The sequence below is a fragment of the Meriones unguiculatus genome, chromosome 10 (assembly GCF_030254825.1).
Source record: "Meriones unguiculatus strain TT.TT164.6M chromosome 10, Bangor_MerUng_6.1, whole genome shotgun sequence".
NCBI classification, from domain to species: domain Eukaryota; kingdom Metazoa; phylum Chordata; class Mammalia; order Rodentia; family Muridae; genus Meriones; species Meriones unguiculatus.
Window position 1 is genome coordinate 99,768,644 of NC_083358.1, and position 18,023 is coordinate 99,786,666.

At 44.6% G+C, this 18,023-nt stretch overlaps 1 protein-coding gene across 2 annotated transcripts in view; it reads right to left on the reverse strand.

The window, feature by feature from the left end:
* Positions 1-1,332: 1,332 nt before the first annotated feature.
* The window catches only part of Kcnd3 (potassium voltage-gated channel subfamily D member 3), a 216,982-nt gene continuing 200,291 nt past the window's right edge, over positions 1,333-18,023 (reverse strand). Inside the window, exons 3-8 of one of the 2 annotated variants that reach the window (XM_060392932.1) lie at positions 17,418-17,580; positions 10,197-10,298; positions 9,767-9,856; positions 8,257-8,313; positions 6,927-7,174; positions 1,333-6,254 (exon numbers count right to left, since the gene is read on the reverse strand). In XM_060392932.1, coding sequence (XP_060248915.1) covers positions 6,053-6,254; positions 6,927-7,174; positions 8,257-8,313; positions 9,767-9,856; positions 10,197-10,298; positions 17,418-17,580 — 862 coding nt within the window. In that variant the 3' untranslated portion in view covers positions 1,333-6,052. The remainder of the gene's footprint in view (positions 6,255-6,926; positions 7,175-8,256; positions 8,314-9,766; positions 9,857-10,196; positions 10,299-17,417; positions 17,581-18,023) is intronic. The other variant, XM_060392933.1, reaches the window with a different exon arrangement.

Below are 18,023 nucleotides of genomic sequence, written 5' to 3' on the forward strand. Positions count from 1 at the left end.
ATCATGTTATGGGTTGTATCTAAGATAAAGGAATGATTTAGAAAAATTTTTGAGGGCTTTTTCCATTTCCCTTTAAATATAAAATAATCCTAAATTTTTTTCATGGCAATTGCAAACACCTTTGTCAAAAGGCTCTTCTCTTGTTGGGGCAGAATATATTTTGGTGTCTTTTGAGCAAGTGCATGTGTGCTTTTTGATACTTGATATATAGTGCTTTAAAATTTTGTTATAAAGTGGGCTTAGTAGACACACCTTTAATTCCAGTACACAAGAGGCAGAGGCAGGTGGATCTCTGAATCCAAAGCCAGCCTGGTCTACAGAGTGAGATCCAGAACAGTCAGCTACATTGTGAGAAATAAAGGTTGTTTTTTTTTCATATTTTAATTTTGTCTGTGCAAGTCATGGTATATGGGTAGAGGTCAGGATAACAACAGGAATCAGTTGTCTCCTTCCATTTTGTAAATCTGGGAATCAGAGGCTTTACATATTGAGCCACCTTCTCCCACACAGTGCTTTTTAATGAAAAAGAATTGCTGACTGCAAGAGTTGCTGATTGCACAGTTTCTAGTTTTCCTTCAGATTATTTGAGCTATGGGTCTTTACTGACACCTAGTGGGTGGTAAGGATGTGAGCATTAGTGCTTAGAATGAATTTCATGGTTGATCTGTAGAACCTTTGGACATACTGCCCCCCACCCCCTGTCCTTTTTCTTGCTTTCATTGATCGGGATCTGGTGGTTGTGGAGCATGAAAACGATTTAAATTTGTGTTGTTGCATGGCAGAACAGGAAAATGTTGCTTCAACAGAATTCTGCTTCAACAGAATTGTTAAGGTTAGGGTAGATCTTCAAGGCACTTAATCCTGGCCCACCACAGTTCCTTAAAATCAAGAAAGGAACCGAAGGGAAGAAGTCAAAAAGTGACTGATGTAAAGTCACAGATGTGATGAGCCTGAACCTGTGCTTCTGTTGCCTGCAAAAATTTTTACTCTCGATAGCATTTACTATTGTGTATGTGTCCTCTGAGACCTTGATCTAGGTGGAGCAAATATTAGAGGATGGATTTTTGTTTAGCTCTCTCTTAGTCCTTAAGAGAGAGCTGTAGACAAATTCAACCCAGTGTGCTGCTGTTAAAAGTGAATTTGCCTAGGCAGGCAAGAGACTCCAGGAAATTGTAGTGGCATCTTTTATGTGGAAGAATATAGGGCCGATTAGACGAGACCTTTACACCTAAGATTATGTCCCTGCTGGAGCAGGCTGGAAAGCCTTCCAGTGTAAGGCAATACTTCTGGAAGGGAAAGAACTGTTAAAAGAAACTCTTCTCACGCCAAGGCTTGTGGCACATATTCGTTTAATCCAGATTGGATACATCAGCTACAGCAGTGGCACAGGACTCAATACTGTAAATGATATACATGTTATAACATATGCACTACGGTTTCAAAAGAAGACAAGAAACTTAAGAGCTTTTTCCCCACAGAAAGTTTTCATGTTCATCTTCCTGCAGTTTTGTACAGTATATTTCTTTGCCATTGTGATGTTGGTAAGCAAAGCCCAGTAATTATACGAAAATAGAAAAGAACACACTTGATGTTTTTCACAAGAACATTAATGGGAGCGCATGACCTCTAAGGAAAACATTGGAATGTCTGGTTATCAAAAATATACCATCCCTCCCACCTCCCTGGTTTGTAAAATAGTCCATTGGTCCAACGAGTCCCCCAGGACTTGGGTCTGTGTCCTGCACTGGCTAACATGTCATCAGCCAGCATAGTTTAAATAACCTGCTAAGATAAATGTTCCCACATCTGATGAGAAAACATAGAATATCCTGAATAAAAAACAAGACCCATAAGGAACCCCTTTAAAAAGCCATTTCATTTTTCAAAGCCACTTTCCCTTGGTTCTAATGCTTTTCATGATGCTGTTTGGGCTCCAAGTGTCATGGGTCATGACAATGTTTTTCCTTTATCCTGTATTTTAAAGCTTTGCAAGTAATGATAATTCATTAGGAAAACAGGGAAAATAAAAGTTTCTCATGTTCCTCTTAAGTTGGTTACCATGCCAACTAGCACGAAAGGGAAACTATTTCTTTAAATGAACAGTATTGGGATCCTTCTGCCTTACTTAGTTACCTAGTAATTGAAGTGAGTGAGCCTGAATCACTAGAATCCATTAATAATTTCAAATCTAATGCTAGCTCAATTTCAATCACTACTGCTATTTTTAAAAAGACAAGAAAAACGATCTAGGCATATAATGCTCCCAGGTACTTTCCCCTACCTGCATTCTGACAAGAAAATAACATGATCCTGAACTGCAGAGAAATCAAAACAACTGTATAAAGTCCTCAGCAGTTCTGTATGTGACTTTTGTCACCCATGGATCATCTTTTACCACCCTCCTTAACATCTGGTTATAAACTAGTAATGTTTGGTTGTTGAGAATATCTACTGGTCTTTTGAAAGGGGTTCTGTACAGTTAGTCCTGAGCTTGAGACTAGTTAGGTGGAGTGGGAATGAGGGAGAAATAATGGTCTATTTCTGGAGGTCCTGCTACTTCAGGAACGCCTCCTTTCCCCTAACCAACATTCTTGAAACATATGAGCAAGCCTTAGAGCCATGGAGCAGGATACAGAAGACACTCCTAGGACATGATGTCTAATCCTGGATCAAATCATAATTCTGCCATTAGCTTGCCATGAACTTTGGATGAGTCATTCAGTTTCGTTGTGCCCATGTCTTTTCTCGGAATCAAGGATTTACTAGGGTGACTACCTTCACAGAGAGTGGTGAGAAGCAACGATATGCTTTGAAATGTCATTGTCCAAGCCCCCTTTTCATTGAGGAAAAATCTTGGACATTCCCTTGTTCATCTATTACTTAGAGAATCAATCACCCATAGCTGGCTCTACCCAAGAAACGGTGGCTTCAGAGTCTATAATTTGTACTAATACAGTCAGGTGATTTCCTAGAGCAATATCAAGTTATGTTGACATTTACACACGAGTGTCTCTAGTTATGGCATGGCATCTTTGATGGTTCTTGCCCAACATATTAACTCTGAGAGGCAAAAGGTGTGTTGACTCTCCTACCCCAAATCAAATCCAAAACAGAATCCCTAGTCTATCAAATGATTACATTACCTTGAGGGAGTCAAGTTCTCTGGGTCCCAGATTTCTACAGTGTAAAATGAATTAGACATTCTTTATTCTTCTCTGGTATGCTCGATACTATATTTTCCAAGTTATTTTCATTTATTATTTGAATGTAGTCATAGGCTTTTTATTTGCTGTCTTTTTAATACCTTCTTCCCCAGTGCCATGTAGGGTTGAAAGGAGGGGCGGAGTGGGGAATTTTCTGTTATTCTAACATGGTTTGTGCACCATGAGTCATTGCACCAGAAAGCTATTGGTCTATAGAAGAATCTGATAGCCTGGTTCTTCACCTACTAACCGATAAGTCAGACTTACTAAGGTGATCCAGCAGCACACTTTTACCCCTGTGCATACTCACAAATACCCTTTAGCAGATATGGCTGCGAGCTGTTTAATTGGGTTGTTATCTTTGAGCACAGGTGAGCTGGGTCCCTTACCTCTTGCCAAGACTGCAATGGGGGAATGAAAATGAAGACAGTCTAATGATTATTTTTAGGAACTGGTATGATATAGACTTTGGAGATAAAATAGAAGCAACACAAACATTTAGTTCAGTGAAGTCAATAAAAAATGAAATTTTGGGGGACACAGTTTTTAAAATATTTCTTTTCATGAGAACCATAATATGCTGTGTTGGTACACTATCCAAGTGACATGGAGATCCTTAGTTGAACTGGTCATCATTCTAACCCTGGCATGACTTGTTCCGAAAAAGAATGATGGTTTGTATGTGAATGCAATGGTGTTTCTTTAAAATCTGTATCTTTATCCCACTCAATTATTAGGAAGTATCATGCACCTAGACATTCCTTTGTCCCATGGTCCATTCTTTCAACAGAAAGATCCTTTTCGACTTCTTTGCCTACTTGCTACAATTGGGTCCAGCTTGGCTCTACGCCTTGGCTGATAAATTGTATGTGAAGTTACTGATTGCAAGAACCGCTCCATTCCTATGATAGGGGAAATTCTGAGGCTAGATCTAGGAGAAAGGACTGTCAGTGGACACTGAGGAAGAGGACAGGGAGCCAAAGATGGAAAGAAGGGCCCTTTTCTTCTGCCCTTCTGTTCATTTTCTGGTTTGATACCACCTCAAAAAACCTGGCTTCCTCTGCATACAGGGTCACTGGAGCTGGGGCCATAGAAGCTTTCAGTCCCCAGGATAGTGAATTTCATCCTGTCCCGAGTAGAGAGATTTTTGACTTGGAAATGAACAGCTTATCTGTGAGCTGTAGAATGGATAAGAAATTCCTCAGCAGCTCATGTGCCTCAGATCCCAGTCTTCAGAGTCTGCAGTAGATAGCTGCAGCTGAGAAGGGCAGGAAACAGCTCTTGTCACTAACCCTGGAGGCCTACTTTCTCTGCTGAAAGGGGTAAAAATGATTAGGAAGATTCCACAAATACTGTTCCCAGGCCCACTACAGTGACAATAACTTGAACACACATACTGTCCACATTTTATAGAAGGAATCTCCACTCCCTCATTTGCGTGGAGGTCATCAGCATACCCACACTTCAGCTATCTTCAGAGATGAGGCCTGAAAATGACTCAGACTTCAAGGTATCTTTCAGACCAGGCAAGAATCATCTAGAGCCTCTTACTTGCTTTGAAATATTCTTCATGGGGCACACAGGCTTAACCTTCACGGCCTTTGTATAGGAACCGCCTCGGGCAGTAAGTCAGGGTGTCATCCCATCGTCCTCACTTGAAGATGCTCATGGAACCTCTTAGCAGAGCACCGCCTGGGATTCATGGTGCATCTGAAAGGAGGGTACATAGCAAGGTGCCCTGGAGCTGTGGCACTGCAAGCCTTGGTGCTTCTGTCTTCTCTGGGGTATTGCAGAAACGACTGCTTTCTAAAGTTGCTGTTTCCGTTTTCCAGACCCAGTGACCATGCCTCCCCTCACCCTCAAACTGCAAAGACAAGCAGTTCCAATCAAAAGGGAAGCTCCTCTGTTCATGATGGAGACTTACCTCACCCTCAAACTTGCCCCACTTGGCTTCCTTTCTTTTCTGTATTTGCATTCACTCGGCCTGACTCCCAGGCACAAGTCTGCAGTACTTGGCAGTGACAGAGAAGGCTTTACTGTCCATGGTGAGACAGATGATTGGACACAGAAACAGCCAAGGTGAAGCAGATAGGTACAAAGACAAAGGAGACAGACGGACGGAGCAGAAGGTTTGCTGTGTGGTTGCTTGACAGCTCTGTGCAGGTCAGCTGGGCAGTGAGGGCCCAGCTAAGGTGACCTCACTCATCCCGGGAATGGGGAGAGATCTTAGCAGTAACTGAGCCTAAAAGCTTTTGCTATAAAAGGAGAAAAATAAAAACCAACCTCACAAAATGCATTGTTTTGGTTTAAAGGTGTTGGGTCCATGGAGAAAAACATTTCACAAAAATCCATTGATGATGATTTTGTTTTCCACCTTTTCCCATGAATAAATATTATCCATTAAGATCCTTGAAAAAGGTGCTTAAATACACAGTGTTATATTTTCTTCCTGTTTGCATGTGACGACTCGTCCTCTGGGCTGCTCTTGGTCTTGTGTTTTCCTCACCGGGGTCTCCAGAAACAACTGTTATTTGGTCTGAGATGCCCCCTCCAGGCCCTGTCCAGGCAGGCAGCCTGCATCCTCTAATGGCCCATCCCCTACCCACCCCTTCCCTTCTTCTGGCCCCAGCAAGATGCAATGTCACAGGGCTGTGTCTGCACCAGCAGCGGGATCCTTGGGTACCCTTTGCTGCTTCCTTTCCCTTCCAGGCACAAGTCTCAGTGCTAGGGGTGCAACAGGGCAGGCAGAAATAGTGGGAAAGGGGGAGGGAGTGGTCCCAATGGCCACCCACCAACATGCCAGCCCCTTTTACTGCCCACTACCCCCTCGGGCCCTCTGTCCAGTGGTTTTACAAGGCAGAGACCTTGACAACGTTGCTGGCTATGGAAGGAATGTTCGTGTTGGGGCCTGGGCTGGCAGGGGGTGGCCGACTTTCTCCCTCTGGGGTTAGAGCTGGGGGAGTGGGGATGCTGATGATGGCTGTGGTAATCTGGGATGTTTTGCAGTTTGGTCTCAGTCCGTCGTCTGCTTTCAAGTTAAGGCTGGAGCGACTGGGATAGAAAAGAGTGAGTTGATGATGGTTCCTGCTTGTGGGTACCTCATATCTTCCTTGACCCCCTGTGTTATTTTTTTCTCTATGTTTTATCTAGGACCCTTGATCTCTCCCTTTAATAACCAGCTTCTAATTGCCACTCTAGTTATTAGTAACAATCACTAAATCACATGTATGTACTTATTCCCAGCCCTGTGGGCTCATCACATGTGATGTTTGCTTTCCCTAAATTCTCTGCAACTTATTTGGAAGTAACAGGAAATGGCTTACATATAAAAAGAGATGAGAAAGAAAAGTCAGTCTGTGATTCACAATCAGCTTGGGATAAGCCATATACATCACACAGCTGAGAAAAGCTTGTCCTTAGGAAAATGATCATAGCCCATCTTTTTCATTTCTTTTGGATTCTTCTTGAGTCCCCCCAACCCCAACCCCCTCCAGCTAAACCCACTTCTGACCTCCACTGCCACAGTATCATCCAACAGCCCTATGAAGACCCTTGGATTAACTTCCATGCATGAGAAGGAATAGTGGGGAGAAAGCAGAGGGGCCCCATGCAGTAGATAAGGGGAGCCACTAGGGGACCCCCAGGCTCTAATGCTGAGATTGTTTAATTCTGGAAAGGGAATGACTCAAGACTTTGGGGGTGTCAGGAATGGAAGCCACCCACCTGGTGGTGAGGGAGGGCTGCTCACTGCCCTGGATGTGGATCGTGCTGAGCTCTTGCATGCTGCGCAAGCGGGTGGCTGGCAGGTTAGAGTTGGGCAGGTGTGTGGTCTTCTTGCTACGGCGGGAGCAGCAGGTGGTGGTGAGGCCCGAATGGCTGGACAGAGAAGGACTTCTGGTGGACGGATAGTTCTGCATTGAGCTCTCCATGCAGTTCTGCTCAAACATCTGCTCATCAATAAATTCGTGGTTCTGTGGGAGGAAGGAGAAAAAGTGAAGAAAAAGAAGGGAGGGAGGGCTGAGCCCCAGTAACTGTATGGCTGCCTGTCTATTTGAGGCCTTTAATAAAGGACCCCCCAGATGCCTAGATTACAGGTAAGTGTTTGGGAAGTGTTTAATTTCTACAGGTGTCAATGTCAAAAGAATCAAACTGACTTCCCTGGCCATGAGACTGGGCAGGGACACCATTGTCAAGTCATTATGTGCCATATACTTTGAGGAAAAGGGGCACAGAGGACACAGACACACTTAGTGGCATCATCAGAGCTAGAATAAAAACTTTCTTAGTAAGCTCTGAAGCCACTGAATATGAGTCTTCTAGGTCACCTTTGCACATATGATGTCTCTTACAGGTGTGATATAAGTTTGTAAACATTTTGGACCCTTTAGAGAATTGGAGGAGCATTGCTCTTGAATGCAAAGGGGTCAAACTGCCAGGGACGAAATTTCTGCTAATGGTTGTTCTTTTTTCCTGTTTATAGCATATGGATCCTTAACTACCTGGCAGGACAGGGTTCCCTAGGTCAAGTGTAAACATGGGAAAGAATGTTAACAGTGTGCTGACTATTTAGGTCATAAGAGTGGCTTGTCACTAAACCCAGGACAATTGGAAAATGGTTGCTTGGATAAGGTGACTAAAACTCTGGGGCATTGACAGTGTGGCTAAGGCTGTCAGAGTGAGGAGAAAGAGAAATAAAAGAACAGAGTTCAGAGAAGGGTTCCCCTGACAGCCAATACCAGGAGTTTCCAGGAAACTGGGAAGGTAGCATAGAGATGTATGTCACATGGGCATTCCAGAGGAAATTAACCTTGAAGCTGAGTTCCACTGCTCCATCTAAGCCCCTGGGGAGGTCAAAGGAAAGAGTGGAGAAAGAAACTGCATAATTTGGGTGCAAGAATAGTAGAAGACTGAGCTGGTACTGGGTGTGACAGCAGAGATAGCATAAGCCAGGAAGAATCAGTTGCACATGCAGAAAACCAGACTAGGGGTAAGCAGAGGAGATCCACAGACTCAAGATTCAGAGAGAGGAGCAATTGAATTTATAAAGTTATACCTTGATGGTGGAGGTTCGTACAGATAACAGGGGATCATCCACAAGATAGGACAACCCCTACAGGACAACATGCCAACAGAAGATAGAAACACCATTGATTGAACATTCCAGCATTCCAGTTCTGACATCCAACTTCTCAATCCCAGCATTTCATGACCCCCCTCCCCAAGTTCAACATTCCAGCCCTTGTTCCAGCATTCTGCTTCCCTTGTCCCCACATTTCACCCCATTGGTTCCAATAGGAGCCTGCTTAACCCAACATTCACTCTTTCCATACCAACATTCTGCTTTTCCTATCCCAACATTCTACCCCCTGGGTGCCACATTCCTTCCCTAAAATCCAGCATTCCAATAACCCAACCTTGCAATCAATCCAGCATTCCCTCAGATTCAGCATTCCACCCCTTCAACACCAGCATTCCACCTATTAATCCCCCAGTGCCAACATTCCAGCCCTTCAGAACTCAGTGTTTTCTCCCATGTCCTTTTAATTTAAACATTCCACCCAGCACATGCAACTTGGAAAGGGCAGTGGGGTCCGGGCCCATCCCATTGGCAAGCTCAGTGTCCTTGGGAGAACTTCCAGATATGCATGTATAGCTTTTGACCATAGATGCTGAAACCTGGGTTTGCAGAGCACTTTCTTATTTGGAAGATCTCACTCCATATCCATTTTCAGTTCAGAGTATTACTGAAGGGGCATCTAGCGTCTGGGAGGCTGGTTATGAGCTGCTAGGAATCAGGAAGTTCCTTGCCAGAGTGTGCTGAGCCCTGACTCTAGGCTCTAGGGTACTTCTGGAAAGGAGCAGGGAAGACACTCACATCAGCTGTCCTACTCTGTCTTTTCCCACCCTACCGTTCCTAGCACTTTTTGCCAAGGGTTCTGGGTTGGCCCTACTGCCCTTCCTTTCAGGCTGTTGGTAAGGCACAAGCATCATTCCCATTCCAGCTGTGGCACCCTATGCCATGATTTCCTTTAGCAATTGCCCTTTCACAATCTTAACTCCCTACAAAACTGCAAGGTCACTAAGTGGGTTTGGAACTGATAAATTCTTGGCTAAAGAAAAAAAGATACAGATTACCTTCTTCATTAATGTAGGCACAAAGAGACCCATGGATGGCCTCAACCCACCTACAGGGATGGGACAAAAAAATTTACCCCCTTCTCTACTGTCCTGTGTAAATTCAGCTTGAGTCTTGTAGGGCGATACCCATCAGAACTGAGGAATGGAAAACAGAACTCTCAACCCTCAGTAATCAAGACACATGACTGGTGTTAGGGAAAATGGGAAGGCTATGGCAGTGGCCTCTTCTCTTCAGGACATAGCTGATCTCTCACTCTGGTGGCCTGGCCCCACCCCCTGGCATCTTCATTCTGGGGGCTGACAGACCTTATCACTACTTTTTTGGAATGGAAGGGGACAAACTAACTCTGGCCTAGGATGACAATGTGAGTACAGCCTTGGGAGGTCAGGGATGAGGCAGGAGCGGGCAGTAGGCTGGAACTCACAGTGGTCTTTTCTAAGCAGTGTAGCAGGTGGTGGTGCTGGCTCTCGATGAGTGAGGTGGCCTTGCTCATGTGCTCCTCTTCTGGGGTGCCCTAGGGAGAAAAAAAAAAAGGACTAAGTACAAAACTCACGTCTTCTCCTCTCTCCAGCCTCTTCCTTTCTTTACAGAAGGTAGAAGGGCATGGGGAAAATCTTGGTAAGCCATATTAAGGCCACCATAAAACATGCTTGGCCTTGGGCTGGGGGCCCTTGTCAACAGCTGGGTTATGGGCAGCAGTAATAATCTTAGGAGAGAGATGTTGATGGGAACATTTGGAAACATGTCTCTGTCAGTGTATAAACTGGGGCTTTCTGGGGAGCGCTGGTACCTGTGGATGAGCAAACAAGCCTATTTCTATCTTATCTCCTCTGCCAGGTTTTCTGGGCACTTACCGTCAGCTCCAGAGCTTCATTGAGGAGCCCATTTCGCTTGCTGTGCAGGTAGGCATTGGAGCTTCCTGTTTTGGCCACACGGATCCTAGCAAGGCGGGCTTTCTGTGATTGGCAGATAAAAAGAGAGGCGATAAGATACAAGAAGAGCAAGCCTGGCAAAGCCAGTGACAGCAGCTGCCCCACTGAGGCTGGTTTCCCCAGCATTGTCTGATAAGGGAAAATGAGCCCCTGAATCCTAGCCTTATACATCTCTGTATATAGACCCTGAATGGACCCAAGGCCTATGAACCCATTTTTGCAATTTAGCCATGGTCAGGACTCTAGGAATCTTCATGAATCTTTAGCCTGGGTGGAGTCTTGGTAAGGAACACATTTTCAAGCTCTCTCTCCTGAAGCTTTCATGACTTTTTCCACTGAGTATTGCACAATGTCATGTGCCATTCATTTTATTTCCTTTCTCTAACAAGACTTCAGGGTCCCTAGAGGACAGTGTGGGTTAGCTGTCCTGACTCTCTCCTGGGTTCCAGTGTGATTGGTTCCCCATGTGTGTAGGTATTAATTATGAAAAAAGGCAAAGAAAGCAATGGTTCCACCAACCCCTCTTAACTCCCATGTCTTATTTTCTAGCGCTTCTCATGAGGGAAGCATACGGCTTGTCTTGCTACTGTTTCTCTCCTATGCTAGAATGTAGCTTCCCTGAGGGCAGAAAGATTGCCCTGTTACCAGGAGGCTCTCAATCTTTTTAAAGAGATGAGTTTATAGGTGCCCAACTGACCTTGGGAGTAGATGTACAAATGGATGTCTCAATATATATCTATGCTGGGCACCGAAGTGGGAAGAGTATACCATACATAGAGGTGGCCTGGTGTGTGTACATGGCAGAAAAACACATTCCAATAAACCACTTTGGTTTTCCCTACCACAGCTGAAACCTTCCCTGGGAAAGCCCTCAGCAGAAGCCCCATCCCCCCCCATAGCAGGGCTGCATAGCCTCTTGGGCCAAGCTCATTTCACTTGCTGGCTGAGGAGATGGGAGGGGCTAGCCATACAATATACGCTGGCTGCTCTCTTTTTCTAATGACCCAGCGTACGTAGTCTGGGCTCTATAGATCTAGAAGCAGCTCAAAGCTGTTGCTGTGAGAAGCAGGAGAGCCCATGAGATTCATAGTCCTAGTCCGGAAGATCCACTTCCTGCCTCTGGGTGCAGCGACATGTAACTTGAACCTGGACGCTGGCAAAAAGGGTCTGGGACATTGTGACAATTTTCATTTCTTGTTATCCTCTCCCAACCATCCTGCTTGGGTTGGTTCATCTGCTAAGAGAAGCCATGAACTGTTAAGAGAATCATAAAGGATATGTTATGATCCCTGTCTCCTGGGAACTCCCCCACTGGCCAGTATCTCCTTGCAGAGACAATTCAGCTCTTTTCTCTGGTCTTTGAGTATGGGGAAGGGGTTAGAACCCAAGTTTGGAGTGTCTTCCTGTAAGTCCAAGGATGGTTACTCCTCTAGATGGAGAGAATGAAAAGGGGGACATGGGAAAGAAAGGCCAACAAGAGAGTCAGTACTGTCACTCTCCATTTCTGAGAAAAATAAATTCATTCATTCATTCATTCATTCATTCATTCATTCTGTGTCTAGGAGGAGTCTGCCCAGGAAGCTTGCTGCAACCCTCTCATGGCCAAATGTTTAGAGGCAAGTAAGTCCCTCATAGTTCATGGAGTTGGCTGCTGTCACTTTGGGGGAAGGCTAGGTGTTGAGAGCTGCATATGGAAATCCAATTGTGTCAAGCCCATTACAGCTTTATATAATCTGATTGCCATTTAGAGGCAGACCTTTCTCATATGTAGGCTCTGTTTTTATTACTTTCCAGAGATGAAAGGTTCTCCTGTCCTCCTCTGTGGCACTTCTTTTTAATATTATCTCACTCTGGTTTCTATTAAAGTAGAAGATTGTCACATCAAACACATTGTATCATTTAATCATTCCCAAGCTGGATACAGAAGTTTGAAGTATATTTGCAGAATGGTATCCAGTGTGTAAAAAAGTTGGTGCTGTGGCCTGGTAAGGCTGTTTCCCCCTCAGGGGGAGGTGATCAAAGAGCAGGCCAATCAGTTTATGTCAGAGGCAGTCCCTCTTCCCATTACTATGTAACCCACTTGGGCACTGAACTGCCATGTGCTACTTCTGTGCAGGGGTTCTAGGTTATCTCCATGAATAGTCCTTAGTTGGAGTATGAGTCTCTGGGAAGTTCCCTGTGTTCAAGTTTGCTGGTTCTGTTGCTCTCCTTGTGTGGTTCCCGTCCTCTCCAGCTCTTACTATTTCCCATATCTTACATAAGATTCCATGCACTCTGCCCAACAGTTGACCATAAGTCTCAGCGTCTGCTTTGATAGTCTGCAGGGCAGAGGCTTTCAGAGGCCCTCTGTGGCAGGTTCCTAGGTTGTTTCCTGTTTTCTTCTTCTTCTGATGTCCATCCTGATGTGATCCGACAGACTAAGATCAGAAGGAAGGAGAAGAGAACCTCCACTATCAGTGGACTTGGGGAGGGGCATGCGTGAAGAAGGGGGAGGGAGGGTGGGATCGGGAGGGGAGGAGGGAGGGGCTTATGGGGGGATACAAAGTGAATAAAGTGTAATTAATAATAAAAAAAAAGTTGGTGGTGCTTTCTGCTTGGTTTTCTGTTCCCAAGGGGCAGAGCTTGGGGCTTATGCATGTTATTTTATTGCCAGCATCAGTTCAGGCTCTGCACTGAGCAGGAGTTCGAGCAAAGAAGAAAGAGCAAGCACAGTTGGCTGGAAGTCTATGTTTATAAAGCTATTATCATGGGATTGGTCTTTGTGTGGACTGGTGAGCTTCTGCCCTCTTCCAAGACCATGAGGACACTATAAACTACAAGAGAATGCAGAGGCCATCTAGACTATTTCAAAGGCCAAATAATTAATAATGGATTGATTTAAAAAATGGAGTGCATGAAGAAGAGCCATTCAGCCAGGGTAAGGGAATGGACTAGAAAGCTCATGTCTTCCAACTAGGAAGGCAAGTCTTTCTCTTTCCTCCCTTTTCAGGTACATTTCTAAACTTGAAGACCAAAGCCCAGGAATCTGAATCTTCAACAAGTACAAATGGAACTTTGGAGGACAGATCCAGTGCAGCACTGTCAGCCCTGGACACAGCCAGGTGGACACACACCATTACTGATCAGGACCATCCAGTGACCCCCATGGAACGTGGCACAGCTGAGACTTCCTAGCTGGCAGTTGGCAGGGACTGCCTGGACATGGGTCTTTGTATCTCTTGCCCTAAAAGGGGCAGAAGGAGGATAAGGGAGAAATGGAAACACAAGCAGTTGTGTAGGTAAACATTTATCAGAGAGACACTGAGACTTACGCTGATATAAGCGTGAACACAAGAATGCTCACAAAACTTACTTGTAATATCTGGAAACCATTCCTAGCCTAGATCTTCTTCAACAGACAAATATCCAATGGAACACTAGTGAGTGAGAAAAGCGAATGGATTGTTTATGTGTGTGTGTGTGTGTGTGTGTGTGTATGGACTTTAATTATTTTCTTTCTTTCTTTCTTTCTTTCTTTCTTTCTTTCTTTCTTTCTTTCTTTCTTTCTTTCTTTTTGAGACAGAAATCTTGTTGAATTTCTAGTTTTGAATGATGTAGTCCAGGTTGGCCTAGAACTTATGATTCTCCTGTTTCGGCCTTCTGAGTATCTGCACAACTTGTCATAGAATAAGGGACTAGTGATATAATTAGTCTCTGGGAATTATATGGATGAAAAAAGTGCAACTTCTTAAGGTTACCTACTGTATGAGTACATATATGCAACTTTTTAAATGAAAACATTTTATAAGTGGAGATCAGACAAACAGTTCCCAGGAATAAGCGAAGGATGGAGGTATAGCTGGAGTGTGGTTATAAGAGCCACAGGGGTTCTCATGTGGAAACTGGCTAGTCTTCCTGTCATGATGCTGCTGGGCCTGCAGCAACCTACATTAGTGAAGAGACTACATGGGCATAAAACACAACAAGAACAAAACTTAAGGTGATCTGGAGAAGATGGGTGAGTGGAGTGACCTCCCTTTGTGTACTATATAGTTTTAGAAAATGTTATCATTAGACGAAACTGTTCAAAGTAGATAAAGGATCTGTTTTTGCAACTACCTGTGAATGTGTAATTATGCCAATAAAATATTCCTTTAAAAAATGAGATGGGGCAGGGGGTGTAGTTAAGGGATAGAGCTTTCCCTTACCATGCACAAGGCCCTGGGTTTAATAAAAAATAAAAATGTAAGCAAAACTTAAACAATCTCCCCTGAAACCAAAGAATGTGGGTGGAGCTAGTACAGGCGGAGGCTTCTCAAGGCCCTATCCCATGAGCCTTTTCTAGACAACCTTGGCTCATTTCTAGTTCTCTTGGACCAGAGAAGACAGTCCCCCTGGGTAGATGTGATGGCACCAATTTCTTTGGGGGACTTACCTGGGCTGGAGCTTACTTTTATGTCCACACAGCTCCCAGAACATGAAGGTCTATCATTAGCTCCTCATGACCTCCTCCCTGTCCCATCTCTCCACTTTCACTAAGTCCCTGGGGCCCACTTTGCTTCAGCTCACCATGATAAACTGAGTGCTGGAAGCAGACAGTATTGTTTTTCTTTTTCCTCTTGTGAGAAACCCAAGGTGAAAGAGACCAGAGCTGTGCAACCTTGAGGAGAAACAGTATCCAGGCTAGATGAAAACACTGTAAACATTTACTTATTTCAAAGGAGAGAGAAAGGGGTTGGGGAGGGCTCACTTTGAGTAGTTTAGAGGGAGGAAAAAGCCAGACTTGGTTCTTCTGGATTTTAATCACACACAACAAGCTCTATCCAGTCTGCGGGGAATATTCACAGTTATGCATGGTTATTCACTCTTTGCAGATGAGCTTCTTTGAGAAGTAGGAATGGTGTGGGCAGGGAGGGAAAGGCAGCTACAGAGCACAGCTACCTTGAACCTGCCACTGCTGAGAACCCTACCAGCTCTGCAGGAAACCCGAATTTGTGCTTGCCCGGGTGTGAGGGTGGTGGGTGTCACAGGATTCCCTGGTCTCAGGGTTTAGATACGTGAGACCAGTTTTTCTCTGTCCTATTATTTAGAACTGTGTGATGAATTTAGTCTTTGTTCACAGCTGACTTGAGCACAGAGAGATAAGACTTCTGTTTCTGGAGTATCTGGGAGTCCGGAGACCTTGACCTTGGGTGAAGAGATAAAAAGTAGATGCTGCAGGGGGCAGAGGATGTCAGGAGGAAGAGCTTATGGCTGGCAAAATCACAGAGCAGGCACAGGGACAGGGAAACAGGAAGGCAAGGAGGAGGTGATACAAGGACACACAACAGGTCATACTTGGGATGTGGGGACCAAGCAGAGTTAGTATATGATTATATTATCTACTGTGTATTTTGCTGTTTGCTGTTCTATGCATACTGTTATGCAACTATTGTTTTAGACTTAACTTAAACTTGTGGCTTTTTTTTTTTTATAGCCAGTTTATACAGACCTGTTCTGGGGTCCTAGATTCTTTTGTCCAGTATTGGGCTCTACCCAGGGGTTGCTCCTGCAAGTGGGAGCAAGTAACCTAGCTGTAGGCCCGTCTCATGGGAGGTACTTACATAAATGTCTGAAGAAGAAGTGAAGGGATAGAAGAAAAAAATAAAATACGCAGAGCAGAATCCTTGTCTCTAAGTTACCCTTCCAGTAAGGTGCCCTTCTGTCCTTTGCACTCAGAAACCCTGATCATGACCTCCAGAGCCTGAGACAATAAGGATGCCATTTTCATCCTAGATCAAAAACGGAAGTGCAAACTTCACTTCAGATATCCCTTTTCTTCTGGTCTTTCCCAAGGTTATTGAATTTAGAATCACGCAGGAGGCAGGTGAGACACACCCGGAGTGTCTGTGATGTCCACAGAGAGTTAATTGAAGAAGACCCATGTTATTTTTTTATTTTATTTTCATGTTTTGTTCTTTTGAGACAGGGTTTCTCTGTTACACAGAGCACTGGCTGTCTTGGACTCTCTTTATAGACCAGGCTGGCCTTGAACTCACAGAGAGCCATCTGCCTCTGCCTCTGGAGCTCTGGGATTAAAGGTATATGCCAACATTGCCCAGCAGAAGACCCACTTTAATGAATGTGAGTGGTACCATTATGTGGGCTGTAGGCTCAGATGGAAAAAAAAAGGCAAAAAAGAAAGCATTTCCCTCCTCTCTGCCACCTGCCCACCAAGAGGTGAAGAACATTCTCCATCATGTGCTCCCCCTGCTGCCATGAGGTTTGGGGACCAACCAGACAGACTAATCTTTCTGAAACTGTGGGCCAAATAACTATTTTTCTTTTTTATTATTTATTATTTAATTTATTAGTTCCTTTTTCCTTTTGCACAGGACAGGCATTTGTCACAGAAATCCAAATGTAAACAACACAGGACCCCGGTAAAAAGTACTGCCAGGAACAATCTCTGGAAGAGATGTCTCGGGACTGGTGGTGTGGCTGTGCTGTCCCAGACGGAAGCCTGAAGGCTGAGTGCAGAAGAGGCTCTTAGCACCGCAGCCGGTAGACATCTTGCTCTGTATGGGCAGATACTGGTATTTTACTTACCTGTCATCCTAAGCACAGACTCGGCAGAGCTCAGGACTTTCCTGGGACCTGATGCTGACTCTCCAGTCACTGACTGGGCTCTGTGAGTTTTATATGGCACCTGGTGCCCACTATCACTTCATGTTCTGCTTGACCCAGAACTTAGTGGCCGCAGTATGTTCTTTTGTAGTGTTCGGGGTTTTTTTTTTCTTTTTTTCCTTTTCTTCACATTTATCTTCGTTGCTTGGGTTTGTCTAGGCCCTCAACAGGATATTAAAATGACATTTTGTTTCCTGGTAAGCTCTCGGATGGGAAAAAGGAGCCAGGAGTTGCTTGGTGGCCATGGCTAGGGGTGTAGAAGTGGAGATACGGGTCAGTTCAATAGGCTACTTGAAAGGAGGGCAATCAGGTTACATGCCAATAAGAGAGGGTTTGTTACATTCTGTAGCAGCAGAACCTGTGCTGGAACTGAGGACTTTGGTGGGTAGAAGAGGGAGTCTGTGCAGGAATCCTCCAAAGAATCTAGACCTGGCAAGCTTGTCTGAGGTCCTCACCCTTCCCACTCCTCCCTCCTCCAACCTTGACCCTAAAGCTTACCTTTTGTGCCCTGCGTTTATCTGCTCTCTGGTTCTGGTGGTAGATCCTGCTAAAGTTGGACACTATCACAGGGACTGGCAGAGCAATGACCAGGACACCGCTCAGGGAGCAGATGGATCCAAATATCTTCCCTGCGATTGTCTTGGGCACCATGTCTCCATATCTGTAAGAGAGAGGGAGAGGAGTTGGGGGGAAGAGAGAGGATATAAGTAAGGGACCATGTGTGAGACAAGTGAGGCTTCTCAGCCAATCATTCACTCACTCCCTCATTCATTCATTCATCCATCCATCCATCCATCCATCGATCCATCCATGCATCAGAATTTCACAGAAGATACTATGTACAGGATTCAGGGCTATAATCTTAGAGAGAGGGCTCATGGAGCCAACTTTCTATAAGGAAGGACACACATGGGTAAATGATCCCACTAAAAAAAAAAAAAAAAACTGTGGTAAGAAGGTAACCAGACCCAGAAAGCCAAATGTTATACATTCTCACTCACAGATATATTTTTAGCATCAAGACTTAGATTTGTTTTTAATTTGGAGTATCTGTAGCACCCAGAAACAAGAAAGGAACCATTGGTGTGGAGGGGAAAGAAAGAT